Source organism: Taeniopygia guttata, chromosome 4 (genome assembly GCF_048771995.1).
Source record: "Taeniopygia guttata chromosome 4, bTaeGut7.mat, whole genome shotgun sequence".
NCBI classification, from domain to species: Eukaryota; Metazoa; Chordata; class Aves; order Passeriformes; family Estrildidae; genus Taeniopygia; species Taeniopygia guttata.
In genome coordinates this window covers 34,938,107-34,956,143 of record NC_133028.1, presented here as the reverse complement: position 1 = coordinate 34,956,143, position 18,037 = coordinate 34,938,107, and the positions used below count along the sequence as shown (strand labels likewise).

Genomic DNA, 18,037 nt, shown 5'->3' with positions numbered 1-18,037 from the left:
TAGTTCTCTTCTAAGAAGGTGTCATGTTGATAAGCTCATTTGAAGGTAGAATTTCACTTGTTTTCACAGTTTTCTTCAAAAGCAGATATCTGTATTAGGTTGACTATTTCAATTTTTTTCCTGACTGTTTCTTCCTTGAATAAAAATTGATTTTAAATTTTGTGAGAAAAACTGTTTTTTAAATAATGTCTTAATTTTACATAGATTTGTTCTCCAACAGCCATGCAAAATTTGTTTTCCTTCAGTTTACTCTACTAAACTGTCACACAAGATGTCACAGAGAACAGATTCCCTTGCCTCTTGCTGACTGAATTAGCACTGACATTGGGAAAAGGAAATAAATGTTAATATGATAATATCTAAGTATTTATCAGACTGATACTTTTCATGAAGTCTGTCTCAAATGATTTCAATATGAAAGCAGAAGTAATAGGAAAAATATTTAGAATATCAGAATTACGTTCTGCAAATGAAAATAGAATATAGGGTAAAAAAATCTAGGCAGTGGCAGTTTTGTATGGACCACAATACAAGTTGCTGTAAAAAAATTGTTTAAGGAAAATTATTTATTACTGCTGGGGATAAAACTATTTGCATCAACTCAAAATTTAGATCTGATTATCACAGGAATGCTGCCTTTCTCTGTAATTAGGATAATTTTCTTTATTGTTGTAATATTACATATCTTTATTAAAATAATTTTAAAATTTTAAAAAATATATAAGTTGTTTCCTATTCTCAGCATGCATAAGATTTTTCATTTCTAACAGAGAAATAAAATTTAAAAGTTTATAAGAAGCTGCGTCAAAATCTCTGCATAAGTAGCGGACTACAGAATGGTTTTTTTAATTGTTGTTACCTACTTAGTTTTCTCTCCCATGGCTGTATTTTCTTTCTTATTAATTCTAGACTATGATTAATGTATCAGAACATTTAGTGCAGAGAAAATATATGCAAGAATATAAGTTTAATACTCAATTCTTAGGGAGGTTCAATGCAGTCATATGGAGCCAAATGTTTTCCCTTTCATTTGCTCCCAAAATAAGCACAGCTTACTTAAATGACCTGTGACTCAGTTGCATGATTCATACTGTTCATGTCTTCTTTTAAAGGAAAAAAAAATTTAACAGTTTGGGTTTTCATGAGGTTTGATTTTAGACTCTTTTTTTGAAACAGAGGTAAAACTGATGACTGCTAGATAGTTACTCTCTTATACTCTCTCACCAGGTGGTTGTGCTTTTTTAGGGCTGAAGTGTTTGGCAATGGATGGCTTCAGTCACTTGAGGACTTTTTGCTTTAGCTCTTGTATAGCTAACTGAAAAATTACAATACTGCTTTGTTGTCTGGTCTGGTTTTTAATTTCAGTGTTGATTTGAAGTAAAACAAAAAGGTGACCTGTAATGTAAGCAGGGGACATGGTTTAAAAAAAGCAGGAGTTCTCAAGTTTTTGTCAAATTAAAGAAGCTATCATACTTCTGCTTTTATTCCCAGTGCTTCAGAAGAGTGAAAAAAAATGGAATCAAAAAATTGGTTTATGCTGTTACTTGTTGTGCAGCCTTAAATTATTTCTCCCATTTCTGGTACCTGATTTTATAAAGTTGCCTTGAATGTAATATTTATGAAACAGTACTAAAATTGAAAATTAGATTGAAGACAAATAATTGAAGGTGTCAATTCCTTATTTCTAGAAAAGCAGTATTTTTTTTTTGTTAGAAGATCACAATTTCCAAAATACAGATCTATTTCATTTGCACTGTACTCTGTCTTATACAACTGAGATTCATCTCTCTGTAAAAATAAAAAGTGGGAGATAAATATGATATTCAACAAAATGTGTGTTTTGATACTATGGATCATCAAGTGAAACACCATCTTTTTTGTGAGTGTCAGACTAGATACTTAATTGTCTGTTTTGGCTACAACAATCTATAAACACTTCATACCTGTACACACAGTTTTAAAGAAGAAAAAAGTCAAAAGGCAGTTCAGAATAAGCCTTTACTGCCACAGTGTTTTTCTGGTTCTTATTGCCTTTATTTTGCCTGTATATGCTGTGGTGTGAAGATTTACTTACACTCAAATGACTTGCATTTTATGCTGTGCTGCAGACCATTACTGAGAGAAATTCTTAGAACAATATACATGATTTAACATACTTTCCTATAAAATTACGTTTATAAATCTGATAGCTGTTTCTGTTTTCTGCTGCATTAAACATAAAGTCGAATCTGATAGGAAAAAGTAACACTCTAAGTCAAATATTGCCAACATAGCTTCATTAATTTCATGTTGCAAACGAGAGCAGGCTAGTGAAAATTTCAGGGAGAAAGGAAAAAATTTTGTTTGCCAACCTTGTAAATATTGAAAGTATGTATTTGATTTAATTTTTAAATAACCTGTTTTCTTGTGCACTTTAAAGGTTCTAAAAATCAGAAACACATCTTAAGACCAGAGTCTCTTGAAGGAACAGATGAAGAGGATCCAGTTACAGCTCTGGAGTGGGACCCTTTGTCAACTGATTACCTTCTTGTTGCTAATTTACATAATGGTATTCGACTAGTTGATTCTGAATCTCTGTCCTGTATCACAACTTTTAGTTTTCCCAGTGCAGCAGCATCTGTTCAGTGTTTAGCCTGGGTTTCTAGTGCACCTGGAATGTTTATAACTGGAGGTAAGTCTTTTATTTCCTAATTTATACAAAGATAACAAGTACAGGACTTCAAAAAATACAGATCTTCAAAAATTGATACTCCAAGTTTGATTTTTTTGTTTCATAATATTTTTACAAGTAGAAGCATACATTAATTATACATAAAAAAGACCATAACACAAGGCCAGAAAATAATAAAACTATGCTTAGCAGTTTTTTCGTGTTTTAAAAACATTAGCTACATAAATATGCAAGTTTCTACAATTTTTTATGATAAATAATATTTTCCCCATGCATGCTTTAGCAAAAAGTATATTAATTCCTTTGGGAATAGGGATAAAAATACATTGTACTAATTGATGTCACTTAAAGACTTAAAAAATTAAAAGAAGAAAAGAATCTTAATTCCTGCCTCTTTTCAACACCCTAGACATTATGGCTCAGGTTGAACTAATGAATAAAGAAATTAAGACTGGCCAAATATTTTATAAAAAGAGAGGTAGAATTTATCTCTGTTTAAATAGCTAATGTTAATAATGATTGTTGCTATTAGTGATATGGCCATGATGGTGAATGGAGGATAAATAGGATGCCATGGATGTTACACTAGATGATCTCCAGAGGTTCCCTCCAGCCATAACTTTTCTATGATTCTATGGAGTTAATGGTGCCTGCTTATGAAAGTATTCTTAGGACTTGAAGTTTAATTAATTGCTGTATTTTTGTATAAATCAGTCCTCAAACCACATACCTCTGTGTTTTGTTTTGTTTTCTTAAACCTCAGATTCTCAGGTTGGTGTGTTACGTGTTTGGAATGTTTCACGTACAACACCTATAGATAATGTTAAATTGAAGCAAACTGGTTTCCATGGCTTGCATGTGCTAAGTTCTCCTCCAAAAAAAAAGTGTAAGTGCAATTTTGATTGTTATTCATTGTGATGCAACTTAAGAAAATCTAATTTATGAGTCCAGATCAATCTCTGTAGCATTGGTCAGCTATTTAGTTCTTAATTAAAGTACCTTCTGCTGGTAGTGGATTAGACAAATGCATAAAGGGTCAAGTACTTTTTAAGGTCCTTCTTTAGTAGGCCAGGCTTGATACAGGAATTCTCCATTTCTTTTGTTTTAAATCTCATTAGAATACAAGCATTTTACTCTGTATAATTTCACTTATTACTGAAATAAGAAATGATCTTCTCTCTTTGTCTTTTGCTTTATATTATTAAGCATGTTCATCACAGTATCCTACTAAAAATCACCATACATCATCAACAAGTGAGGCTGTTCCTCCTCCAACTTTAACCCAAAACCAAGCATTTTCTCTTCCTCCTGGTCATACCGTCTGTTGCTTCATGGATGGTGGAGTGGGGCTTTACGACATGGGAGCAAAAAAGTGGGATTTCCTTAGAGATTTGGTATGGTTCATCTCTGTCTTTGAATAGAGAGTTTATTTGGCTTATACGCTTTCTTCTAACAGCAAAAAACTGGAGAATGAAATCTTTGCAGTACTGTAGAGCAGTTTCTATTGTTAGAAAGAGCCCAAATTTCTAGGAAACAAAATGACAGTTCTGAAGTTTAAAGCAATCTTTTATTGGAAATTACTGAATTCTGTTGGAAGTATTCTGACAGATTTTTTTAAACCAGAAATAAAGATTTACAGACTTGTTTTTAGTTTTTTTAATTTTTGTGACTGAAATTTTAGTTTGATGGCCTTCTCAGAAATTTTCTCTGATGGATTTTCTGTAATTCAGAATAAAAGTTTGACTCAAATCAAAGAGCTATATGGTGAATACACTCAGTTTAACATTACACAGACTGATTTATTAAATTTTTTTGAAATTGAGAAATAAGTTTAATATATATTAGATGACCCTTTTCTTCACCAGGCTTTGGATTATTGAAGTTCTTTAGCATATGTCTCTTTTTTTGCTTTCCAAGTTCCCTTTTTGCTGAAAAAACCCCAAACAAACAAAACCCAAATAATTTTCAGCTGTACTCCCATATGCATTTGAGTAGAGGCTGCTGGTTGGTTTTCTGTTTCCATTTTTATTTGGTATGGTCCTATAAAGCAACTGAGGTTTTAAAATAATTCTTACCTAATATTTGTGTTTCATATATTCATCAACTTAAATTCTACAAATGCATGTCTTGCAAAACAACTAATTGATACATTAAAACTCTAATAGATTGAAGTTTAAACTGCAATAGAGAATAGACTGTATCTAGAAACGCGGAATATTCAGTGGGGTGCTAGACAACTTGTAGAACATGTTCAACATATAGAGCTTTATTTTTTCAGTCAGGTACTTTTTACCAAAAGGAAAAAACTGTTCCTGTTTTTAAAAATTGAGGGGTTTTTGTTTGTTTGTTTGTTTGTTTGGGGTTTTTTTGTTTGTTTGTTTTTTGGCATAGTTTTTTAACTCAATTTTTTAGCAACATAGTTCCAACATAAAATGCTAACAAGATCCTGGCATTGTGTACCCTGTGGTTTCAGGAAACAATATTTTTTATTCTAATAATAATCTATGAAAGAACATGTTATAGTCCAAGTTATTTTATGCCTTTTAATTTTGACTGATAAGCCTAAATATAAAGGGGTTATGGAACTCTTAATTGACCTGACAATTAAATTAAATACAATGTATTTTAGAGTTTGATCTAGAGTCAGACTTATGAAGAAAATCAAATGTAATAAAAATGGATTAAATATTTGTTTCATTTAAGGGACATGTTGAGACCATCTTTGATTGCAAATTCAAACCTGATAACCCTGATCTTCTTGCTACAGCTTCATTTGATGGCACAATAAAAGTTTGGGACATAAATACTTTATCAGCGGTTTATACATCTCCTGGTAATGAGGGGGTTATTTATTCCATTTCTTGGGCTCCAGGTAAGAATATTTTGCTGTGTGTCTAAATGTTCTTTGAAATAGCATTGACTGCAGAATTTGTCATATAAAAGTATTAGTTTTATAGAGAAAGGCATCTTCTAAGGTTTAAACAAAACTTAATTATCTGTGAAACCAGCAGAATTCAATGCTTCAGACCTTGTTAAGCTTACCCTTCTGAGTAATGCTCCCAGTATTTCTTACTCAGAATGGAGGGAGGAAAAACTCCAGAACATTTCTAACATGGCATTATGCAAATGACAAAATGTCTTAATTTGCATGAGAAGCAGCTCCTTAAAGGAATTCAGATTATATTTTATGCTGAAATAGTGGAACATATGTATTTAGCTCTTTTTCTTCCATCTTTGTATAGAAGTCTAATTACTGAAGAACTCTGCTTTTACCTTATTAGAAATAGGAAGTGTCTCTTCTGCAAAGTATCCACTTTTTCTTAGACAAATCACTGGACTCACTGGGAAATTTTGTTTACAAAGTTGTTCTGTAGTCCTCTTTGGTATACCTGAAAATACACTTCAGATAGATGTCAATAGCTGACATTAAGTTGACTTCCCTGTTGTGTTTTATTTCATTGGACAGCAGATGTATTTTTAAAAAATCTAAATAATTCATCAGTCTGTCTTCACCTGCACTTTTAAACTCTTAAGAAATAATAGCTGATGGAAGAAAGATATTGTGGGAAGCCTAATGTAATCTTCATATGTGAAATAAATTTGACCTTTTTAATTTCAGAGTCTCTTGCACCTTATATACATCTTCACAAATAATTTGTCTTGCTATATGGGAATCATGGCAACATGAAATACAGTGCTTATGCTTGGTTATTTAATTTTGAAGTTTAAATTCAATTTGTAGTTGTATCTTATAGTTGTATTGAATTTTTGGGGTTTTTTTTGCTGCAGGTGGGGCATGGGTTTGTTGCTTTTGGTTTTCGGGGATTTTTGGTTTTGTTTTTTTTTTTGTTTTTTTTTAAACAAAGTCATTTGGAAGTATGTGCTTCAACTTTGTTCTTTAGCACCCTGTCCAAAAGCTCCTCTCCCTCCCAGCCGGTGGTGCATCTTGCACTTTACTCCCAAACAGTTCCTATCTGCCTTGTACTTTGTTCTTAATATATAATCTAATGGATGCCACCATTTGTTTGGTCTCAGAAGACCTTTGAAAAAAGTTATTACTCCTTTTTATTTTTTCTCCCCCATCATTCTCCTCCTACCTGAGTTTATTATCATTTTATGCATTTAACCTTGCTAGACTCCTCCTGCATAGATTGTATTTTCTGCCTCTGAAGCTTGAAATAAAATAACAGTCAAAACTTTCTTATAAGTATGCTATTTAATGAAAAGCATAGCTATATTGAGATACAGAGTCACCGTGGTGAGGAGAAATTGGTGGCTTTTGGATTAGACCTGAACTGAATTTTCTGGTTCTCACTGTAGAGTTTTGTACTTAGATTTTCCACCCTGTAGAGTGTGGTTACAGATTCAGATACATTCTTGATAGTCTTAGGTGCAGCAGTGGTGCAAGATTAAGGAAACAAAATACTGTGAGGTGTTCTCTCTCATTTTTATGATTTGGTTTTATATGTAGGGAACTTTAAAGGAAAATGCTCAAGTTGCTACAACTTTAAGCTTGAAACACTGAGGCTACCTCTCTTTCAGTTTTAGTCATATGCATCATGATCATTAATTTCTTACATGCAAGACTTTTAGCAGGCATTAAGACACTTTTTACAGGAATACAATTTTTATTTGACCATCCTCAAAACAGGAATGTAGAAAAACAGGTCAGGCTTTCACTGAAATAGATGTTTTTGACATAATAGCAAATTCTGGCCTTAAACTATGGAAGACTCATGTTCATGCACCATTGATGTTTTATGTTCATATTACATTTCTTCAATTTAAAGTAGAACCACTTCCAAACAATATTGTGATTTTACAATTTTTGTAATATTTTACAAACATCTCTCTTTAAAGGAAATTTGAACTGCATAGCAGGTGGAACTTCCAGAAATGGTGGCTTTATCTGGGATATACAAAAAGGAAAACTGATAACCAGATTCAGTGAGGTAAGATGAGATTACTACTTTTTTTGTTGATATGAAATGTAAGTTAGTCATTCCCTCTAGTGTCCATAAATAGAGATGGCCAAAGTACATATCTTTTTAAAAGGCGCTATAGTATAAAATTCTATGGAGTTATGTTGGTGCCAGTTTACATGTGTGGCAGAAGTATTTTTACTTCCTCAGGCTGGATTTGTGATATGAGAGTGGTGAAGCATCAGATGGACTCCATTATCTTAAAATTGGTCTTGTAGGGATACATGGAAAAAGCATTGCTTATTCCTTAACTGTGTAAGCATATATGGACATACAGACTCAGCATCAAAATGAAAACTGTATTTTCAAACATAAGGGCCAGAATAAACTTTCAGTACCTGAAGTCTATATCAATAAAGCTTCATTTTGCAGCACATTAAGCTGTATGACTCATTTAGTGGCTTGCCTTGTGTTACCTGAAATTTATATAGGCATTTTTAAGTCCTGAAATAGTAGCATAATTTTTATTGGCAGAAGGAGTTCTGTAATACTATGCTGTAGCATTTTACACTTCCCAGTATATAGCTGTTATCTTCAGATTATACAGATATAACCATTTAAGTAAAGGATCTGCATCAATGTACAGGGGATGCTCTTTAAGAAGAGAGGTGGGGGAATAAGGAGAGGCATGAGCAGAAAACAAATATACCTACCTTCAAGAGTTCTGGCATTCTAATACTGATATTAGCATTTGTGCTACTAAATATCTTTTCTGTAATACTGGTCCTGGTACACATCCAAATTAAGTTTTCTCAAACCACAATTTTTCATGCCCATATACTTCATTATTACAACAAATAACTAACCTTTATTCAGAATCACTGAATGATTAACGTTGGAAGGGACAACAGGGAGTAATCTGGTCCAACCTCCCTGCTCAGGCAGGGTCATCCTAGAACACTTTGCACAGGATTGCATCCAAATGGTTCTGGAATATCTCCAGAGAGGGAAACTCCCCAGCCTCTCAGGACAATCTGTTCCAGTGCTTGGTCACTTATACAATAGAGAAGTTCCTCTTCATGTTCAGTTGGAACCTCCTGTGCATCAGTTTCTGCCCATTGCCTCTTGCTTGGTGCCACTGAGCAGAGCCTGGCTCCATCCTCTTGGCACACACCCATCAGATGCTGACAGACATTGATGAGGTCCCCTCTCAGTTGTGACTTCTCAAGACTGAATAGGCCTTTCTTGTAAGAGAAATAATTTTTGTTGACTCCTATTGGTCCCTCTCCACGAGTTCCTTGTCTCTCTTGTACTGAGGAGGACAAAACTGGGCACATTACTCCAGGTATTCCTCACCAGGGCAGAGCAGATGAGCAGGATCACCTCTGTTGCCCTGCTGCAATGCTCTTCCTAATGCACCCCAGGACACCGTTGGCCTCTTGGCCACACGGTCACACTGCTGGCTCATGGACAGCTTGGTGTCCACCAGAATCCCCAGGTCTTTCTGCACAGAGCTGCTTTCTAGCAGATCAGCCCCAGCCTGTGCTGGTACATGAGTTTATTCTTTCCTAGGTGCAGGACCCTGCATTTGCCTTTGCTGAATTTCAGCTGGTTTCTGTCTGCTCATCTCTCCAACCTGCCAAGGTCCCTCTGAAGGGCTGCACAGCACTCCGGGGTATCGGCCTCTCCTCCCAGATTTGTGTCATCAGTCAACTTGCTGAGCAGGCATCTGCCCCTTCATCAAGTCATTGATGAACGAACTAAACAATTCTGGGACCAGTATTGAATCTTGAGGGCCACCACTGGTGATTGGCTTCCAAACAGACCCTCTGCCACTGATTACTACCCTCTGGGATCCGCTGTTTAGCTAGTTCTCAATCCACTTCACTGTCCACTCACCCAGTCCACACTTCCTGAGTTTGACTATGAGGTCTTCATGAGAGAAGTCAAGGTGGACAATATGCACTGCTCTCCCCTCATCATCCACTGAGGTGAGGCTAATTGGCTATTAGTTCCCTTGGTCTTCCTCTTTCTTTTTGAAGACAGGAGTGACATTTGCTTTCTTACAGTGCTCACCTCAGACACCTCTTCTGATTGCCACAGCTTTTCAAAGATGACCATGAGCAACTTCACTGTGGATGTCTAGTTTGTCTGTGTGTTCTCTAACCAAGTTCATCTTGATCAAGGGAAAGTCTTCCTTCCATCATTCTTCTATGCTGGTCACTTGAGTCAGAGATTCCTGAGAGCTGGTTCTGTCAGTGAGGACTGTTGTAAAGAAGGTGTTCAATAACTCTTCCTTTTCTGCATCCTCTGCTACCAGGGTCCCCCCTCCATGTAGTAATGGGTCTACATTATCCTTGGTTTTCCTTTTTTTATTAATGGAGATGAAGAAGCACTACTTGTTGTCCTTGATATCCTTGGCCAGATTTAATTCCAGATGAGCCTTTGTCTTCCTTATCTCATTTTTACTTATTCTCCAACCTCTCTATACTAATTCCAAGTGGCCTGACCCTGCTTCTATCTCTTGTGCTTTTCCTACCTGCACTTAAATAATGACAGAAGTTCCTTGGTCATCCATGAAGATCACTTTCCCCAATTTCTTGCTCATCAGGGTGCATTGTTCTTGAGCATGAAGGAAGTGATCCTTAAATATCAACTGGTTCTCTTGCACCCTTTTTCCCCACAAGGTGTGTTCCCATGGCACTGTTCAAAGAAAATCCCTGAAGAGACTAAAGTTAGCTCTGCTGAAGTATCTTATTCACTGCCCTGTTTCCACCTTGCCTAATACTGAACTCCACAGTCTCAATGGTCACAGCAGCCAAGGTTGCCCCCAACCTTCATATCTCCCACAAGGCTTTCCCTGTTTGTTAGTGTGAGACTCAAGCAGCACAACAGTCCTTGTGGCAGGAAGTTGTCATTAACATTTTCCAGGAACCTCTTGGACTGTTTATGCTTCATTGTGTTGACTCTCCAGCAGATGTGAGGGTAGTTAAAGTGCCCCACAAGAACTAGTGACTGTGACTTTGGGGTGCTTCTAGCTGGCTGTAGAAAGCTTCATCCACTTCTTTTTACCTATCAGGCAGCCTATAGCAAACATCTACAACAGTGTCTTTTATCCAAACCATAAGCTCTCGACTTGCCCATTATCCACCCCAAGACAGAGCTTGATACATCTGAAGTGTTTCCTCACCCGGGGGAAATTCCATCTATGTGACTTCCTGGCCTGTCTTTCATAAACATTGTGTAGCCTTTTGTGGCAGCTTTCCAATAATGAGAGCTATCCCACTGTGTCTCTGTAATCACAGTGCAAAGGCCTGTGACTACACACAGATCTCTAGTTCATCCAGTTTGTTCCCCATACTGCATGTTTTGGGGTACAGGCACCTAATAGAAGTATTTGATTCTGTCCACATACCAGTGGAGGTGCAAAGGGATGTCCCATAGTCCTGTCTAGTGATTATGTCTTTGGCTTCTTGTGCTTGCTCCAGGTACTGCGTCTTAAGTCTCCTAATGCTACTAGAGTGATTTCTATTGTTCTCTCCATCCCTACACATTCTCTCTGGCAAGCCTGGCCCTGGCCTCTTTCCAAACTAGTTTAAAACTCTTGCAGTGAACCATATGAACTGCTGAACTAAGGTCCTTTTTCTCTTTGGAGACAGCTGGACCCCATTTGTTGCCAGCAGGCTTGGTGTTGTATAAACTGACCCGTGATCAAAACTCCCAAACCTGTGCTGGTAACACCAGCATCAAGTCCAGTTGTTCATCTGCATGATCTTCCTGTTTCTTGCCACATCATTCCTGGCAACTGGCAGGACAGAAGAGAACACAACTCGTGCTTCATATCCCTTGAGCAGTTGTCCCAAGGCCCAAAGGTCCCTCTTAAATAAACAGTGTTGTTTATTTAAGCTTCAGGCTTATATAGTTATGGATTGCTCATTCTTCTGCTTCTTTTAGATCCTGGAGGCTATAACAGTTTTAGTACTTATCTCCATAGTCCCGATGTTTTGGACTTGGACTTACAAACATCCAGCTTATATTGGGTACTCATAATAACGTGGTTTTGTACAGTATACTGTACTGGGAGAAGAGGGCTGAAGCCCACAGGAGAATAAAGTAAAAAAGATGAGTCAATAGATGAGAGAAAAAGGGGTGAATTATTTCTTATTGATAGGTATTTTGCATTTTTTGAAGCATGGAAAGAATGGAATCTTCTGCATTGCCTGGAGTCATAAAGATTCCAAAAGAATAGCAACCTGCAGCAGTGATGGATTTTGGTGAGTGTTACTGGAAGAAAAAAAAAATTGCTAAATGCACTTCTCAAGTGTCAAAATAAATTTTGACAGTACTCTTAGTAATTAATTTTCAAACTTTTCATACTGGACAGAAATTATATTACTCTGCTGTACTTGTTAGGGTATGATTTTTATGATTAAAAAAAAATAAAGGAAATGTTTTCAAAAGGAATAGTGTCTAAGACACACTGATAGTGAAACTAAATACTGATTTTTATTCGGACAAGAATATCCTTCTAGGTTTTTTATCTGTAGAGGACACTTTTCAAAAGCCATCCAACTTTACTTGTCTTAGTTTTAAATTTTTTTTTAGTTTGTTGTTTCAATGACTGAAAAGTGCTATTTTAGTACTACAAGTGCACTATCACAGGAATATAATACCTCATTTTTAAAAATGCATGAATGTCCATTGAAAGCAATTTTGCATATATTGTGTTTTAGTACATTTAAAAAATCCTTCTTCATTTGTTTCCTCTACTACTGTGTCATTCCAGCTCGAACATAACGTGCAGAAATTTAGAAAACTATCAACTTTCTTTTTAATTCATAAAGATCTATTTGTATCTTAAAGCCATGACTACAACTTTGATTCTGGACTATGAGGATATAAGAAAGATGTACCACAGTGAACATCTTTAAAGCCCCTCTGAAGGAACATAGATACTGAGGTCTAGTTAGATGTTGTACAATCAACATCCAGTTAAATGTTGTCATTGAGGGGCTGATATTTTTTGTGGCTGTTTCTCCTATTCTTTGTGTATATTTCTTTTCTCTCTGGTTTATTTGCACAGAATAAAACTTATTTTGGATAGACTACCCAGAATGTATTTTTCCTTATAATATCACATTATAATTCTTTTCAGTATTATTCGAACCATTGATGGCAATGTTCTTCACAAGTACAAACATCCAGCTGCAGTGTTTGGCTGTGATTGGAGTCAAAACAACAAGTAAGTAAAAATTAACACAAAGAATTTACAATGTTTAGTATTTTAATTGATTGCCAGTAAAGCAACACAAAGATAGCTAGAATGTGATATTTTCTGTAATAGTAAAACACTGAAATTATCTCTTCCAAAGTAGGATATACCTATAACAGCTCTCTCTTCCCAGTAGTATATTTCATTGACCACCATGAACTTTCCTAACTTTCAAAGGTGTATCGTTTTATATTGATGAGAGAAAAAAAAATTCCTATCTGAATATATAATGGGGAGAAAAAGAGCAGACAAAAAGCAGACATTCAATACCAGGAAAGAGGAGTGTAGATTGTAATGACTTGTAAGGGGTGTCCTTGTAATGACTGCTAAGGTAAAAAGGTGGCAAACAACTAAATACATTGGGATTATTGTAAATTTTGTAGATAATTACTAATAATGTCATGAGAGCTTTTTGTAAAAAAAAAAAAAATTATACAGTAATTAAATTTAAAAATAGTTGTGTATTGGGTGCATAGTCAGATGAGTGCAAATGTATTCCCCATGGCAACTAATGGATCTTTATCAGGTTTTTTCTGATTTAGTTTTTTTAATTGGATTATTGATAGCTACCTCTTGAAGAGATTAAAGAAAAGCAAAAATTTGCTATTAAAAAAATGTGCAAATTGCACATAATATTTTTTTTTTTAATTTAAAAAAGCATTCATCATCTCTGTGACCAGGGATTTTGCTCCTTTTGTTTTGTAGAGATATGATAGCTACTGGTTGTGAGGATAAAAATGTTCGTGTTTACTACTTGGCAACCAGCTCTGATCAGCCACTGAAAGTTTTTACTGGACATACTGCAAAGGTGTTTCATGTACGGTGGTCTCCTCTCAGAGAAGGAATCCTCTGCAGTGGCTCTGATGATGGGTGAGTATTTCTGAACAATTAGAAAACTTAAACCTCAAGCAGGACTGTTGGAGAAGCTTGCATCTTTACTTGTAATGGTGTTGCCAATACTTAATAGTCTAAATCTCTGCCTTATTCAGATCTAGGTTTTAGCTTTGCTCTTAGCTTTATGTAGTATTTGGGCAGCAGGATCATTATCTAAATTGTCACAACTGCTGTGGTAGTGCAAGTTTCCATATGCTTTCACAAAAGTAGGGTAAATGCCTGATACTGTTACTGCAAGGAGGATACTACATTACATCTGAAGAAACAAGTACAAGATCTGCTCTTATTTGATATTTTTCAAAAGTATACTTAAGTAGAATCTGCAGAGAATTTTAATGAGTATTGGATACTTCTGTTTTTTGGTTTGGTGCCATTGCTTTTAAAGGAGAACACATCAGTTTATGGTAAGCTGGAGGAAACATTTTTCTATGATTCTTAACCACTTCCCTGCAGAGAATATAGGATATTTTTGTAAGAGATATTTTGTAATGTTTGCAGTATTGGCTTCTACTGCTTTCTCATTATCATTCATTAGAGGTTTGTGCTTGAAGCAAAATCTCTTAGTTCACTGTGTAGTAATTCATGACAGGAGACAACTTGATAGCAAACTTCTTGCCAATAAAATACATTGAACAGGACTGGCCCTGGAATTGAACCCTGAAGAGCATTGCTGCTCACAGTCACCAGCCAGATTTAGCCCCTTTCACTACAACTCTTTGAGCCCTCTTGTGATACAAATAAATATTCTAATAAATTTGAAGCTTAAATTATTGCTGAAGTAGAGAGACAATTATATTTCAATAAGTGATCTGATATAGATTGTTCTCTTTTATCCTCTTTCAGTACCGTTCGGATATGGGATTATACACAAGATGCTTGTATAAATGTTCTTAGTGGACATACCGCTCCAGTACGGGGACTGATGTGGAATCCTGAAATCCCTTATCTTCTAATATCTGGCAGCTGGGACTATACAATCCGAGTCTGGGACACAAGAGATGGAACATGTTTAGACACAGTTTATGATCATGGTGCAGATGTATATGGTAATATTTTTCAAATTTTGTTTTATTTCTATATTGAAATGCATTGTAATATGTTTTGAAATGTATTAAGAAATTTAATCAAACAGTTTATTAGATAAACTTATTTGACTACATTTTTAAATATCCCCTCTACTAGGATTAACGTGTCATCCTAGTCGTCCATTTACTATGGCATCTTGCTCTCGTGATTCCACTGTGAGACTCTGGTCATTGACACCTCTTATAAACCCTCTACAAATAAATATCTTAACAGACAGATGTTGGGATGATATTATTGGCAATACAGGTAAGCAAATAGTATAAGCCATTGTTTTAATTTTCTTTATGTTACTATTCCTATTCCCTTTTATTTTAATTTCATATATAAATCTTTATGTGTATTAGATCGTGCTGTGGAGTCTGGAGCTCCTCCTTTGCTGTGTGGTAAAGTTTCCAGGGATATTAAACAAGAATTGGAAAAATTGTCAGGAAGTCCTCAAGGAAAAAAACTAAGGTGGTTTTCAGAATTTTTTTCAGTAAGTATTCTGAAAATTAGAGACGTTGTCAATGTGCATGCCTTTCTTTTCTGAAGTCAATCTCCAAAATTGATATTTCTTTTTTCCTCTACCATTTTTTTCTCTCTCTCTTGAAGGCAGCTTAGAAAATAGGCAGAAATAAGTTTATTTCTTAACAGGTCGGCATATAAAAATGTCCATGATTTAATTGTTTGTCAGTTGTGAAAAACAGATTTCACTAATTTAGCATTGCAAAAAAGAAACCAGTTTTTTGCAAAGTTACACTAGTGAAATAATATTATTTTCTATAGGAAAGGTTAATTTGATAGCAATTTGCTATTGAAGAAAATGAAATTATGTGTTTAATCAAGCTGCATTAGAGTTTTTAAAGGAACACCCTCATTACTGATAAGTTTTGAACTGCCCCAGTGTCTGTGCCCAAACTGCTCTTTATTGCTTTAGGAGCTGTAAATCCAGATAACCTGTGCCTCAGTATCCATCTATTGACTTTTCTCCATCCAGTAATATTTTCTATAAATTGCTGCAGCCTGTCAGTGCAAATGAGTTAAAAAAGATGGTGCCCTGTGAGTTCTTGCCTGAATAGGAGCTGCAGTTGAGATATAACAAGGACAAAATTACTTCCAACTACAGGTTCTACTACTACTGGAACTTGTGTCAAACACTTGTAATTTAAATTAAAACGCTGATCTAAAATGACCTAGTTCATCCAAAATATTTGGTTTGAGTTCTAGCTACATTGAAGTGTATAATTTAGAAATGATGAAACAATATTTCTCTATTTCAAACTTAGGCATTTTCTCTTTTGTTAAAATATATGTATGGAATTCCTTGTTTTACAGAAGTTATAAATTTTGATTTCTGATTTGACAGTAAAACTATTTTAAGAATACTATAATTTTCCAAGAACAAAAGCTTTTTTGATCAGGTATAGTTAGTGCTTTTTGAGTCCAGAAATTAGATATTGTGCTGAACTATGAGTCTAATAAGAGTTTTAGTGGACAGAAAAAAGAGAGAGTAGTCTTTTTTTTTGGCAGGGTGAGGTTTCCCTACTAGGATTTTATGCTTTTTACCAACCCAGAAATAATTGGACTTCTAAACTTGTGATCCTTTCTTTAGATCAAAGGTTTAATGATTTTTTTAAGCTTTTGAATTCTCACTCTCTTCTAGACTTCATTCAGTGTTAAACTGTTGTCCTGTTTCTAAAGAAGGGTTGATTCAAAGACTAGGCCAATAGAAATGCTTAAAATTTATTTTAAAAAATTTATTTTGTGCATATACCAAGTTGTGACAGTAAAGCCTTGAAGCCCTTTTCTACCTGGCCCATGCCTTTGTTTTATAGAAAGTAATAAACAAGTCCTGGGTCAGCTCCTGCATGGCAGCAGCTGACTGTTGGTTTGTGCCAGCAGTAGACACAAGATAGCTTGGATTTATTTGAGAGCAAAAGGTAAAACTAATGGCTCAGCTATGAGCCCTCAGCTATGTCTGCACATAACCGAGCAGGTTCATGGATCTCACTGTATCTTTACAGCCTTCATGAAGACTGAAGGACTTGTAGTCTCTGGAACTAACTCATGTTTTCATAATAAAGGTTCTAATATTGAAATTGTCTGAAATTGTATTTCTTGGAGTTGACTGATGAATGTTTTCAATATCTTTATAAGTTCAAGTTTCTCTCTTGAACATATCTGTAATAAAACTCTTCTTCCCTAACAATTTTAGCCTCCAGGAGGCAGCAAAAATTTATGGGATTTGGTTGCTGTAATAAAGGGACAGGATGACAGTTTGCTTCCACAAAACTACTGCAAAGGAATTATGCATATGAAACACCTCGTTAGATTTAGACTGGTAAGTGAAGCACAAACAGTATGTGAAAATGGTTGCTAGTCCATGTAGTATTTTACAATTTAAAATAACATTCAATGCTTTACAAAAGGTCACAACTTCATATCCAAAGATATTTGTGTAATACTAGTTCTTCACTGCAATGCTAGTCTTACAATAGTATCTAGCTGAGTGTGTGAGTTCATCCATACTCAATGTTAAAATGCTAGGCTACCGTTATTAACTAGAAAAGCATTTTTCAGAACAAAAACAATTGCAAGTAATTATCATTACAGTTTCACCTCTGAAGCAATTTGCCTTGCCTATTATATACACTGTATTTTAAGTCAAAATATTTGTATAAACATTAAATGTTTAGATGCATGTTCAGATGCACAGATAAAGGAATTAATGTGTGAAAATGAGGGAGAGTCAGCAGAAATATGTTCTGTAGCTCTCTGGAAGAAGGAATGGCAAGAAACTGTCCTTAATACAGATGTGCAGCTTAAGAGTGACTTGGATGAGAAAAGGAAAATCGAGTGCTAGGCTATAAATTTATTAGTAGCTGTATTTATGAATATGCAACCAGATACACAGTTTGTGTAGAATATGAAGAGTCAGCATTCTGTCAGGAAGTTCTTATGAGTACTAAAGAATCCCATACTCTAATGACTGGATTGTAAACAGAGGAAAGATGATCTACTGGTATGAATCAGGGAATGCACTTGCCAGCCCCAGGGCTAATACTTGCCAGGTATCACCTGTTGTTTGCTGTTACATGCTGTCTCTTTTGTAAAATTACAGGCTGTCTTATAGTGTCCTATGTTCCTTGTGACTCTCAAGCGATTAAAGTTTATTAGTGTTATTAATTGTAAAACTAGCAGCTGCTCTGCTAA

General features: G+C 35.3%; 1 protein-coding gene across 13 annotated transcripts in view; it reads left to right on the top strand.

Moving 5' to 3' along the window:
• The window catches only part of WDR17 (WD repeat domain 17), a 57,561-nt gene that overhangs the window by 22,282 nt on the left and 17,242 nt on the right, over positions 1–18,037 (top strand). For all 13 annotated transcript variants that reach the window (XM_072928356.1, XM_030271314.4, XM_072928360.1 and 10 more), the window contains 12 exons: positions 2,420–2,671; positions 3,435–3,557; positions 3,878–4,065; positions 5,375–5,543; positions 7,532–7,623; positions 11,785–11,867; positions 12,749–12,835; positions 13,571–13,735; positions 14,603–14,805; positions 14,942–15,091; positions 15,190–15,320; positions 17,040–17,165. In XM_072928356.1, the coding sequence (XP_072784457.1) occupies positions 2,420–2,671; positions 3,435–3,557; positions 3,878–4,065; positions 5,375–5,543; positions 7,532–7,623; positions 11,785–11,867; positions 12,749–12,835; positions 13,571–13,735; positions 14,603–14,805; positions 14,942–15,091; positions 15,190–15,320; positions 17,040–17,165 (1,769 nt within the window). The remainder of the gene's footprint in view (positions 1–2,419; positions 2,672–3,434; positions 3,558–3,877; positions 4,066–5,374; positions 5,544–7,531; positions 7,624–11,784; positions 11,868–12,748; positions 12,836–13,570; positions 13,736–14,602; positions 14,806–14,941; positions 15,092–15,189; positions 15,321–17,039; positions 17,166–18,037) is intronic.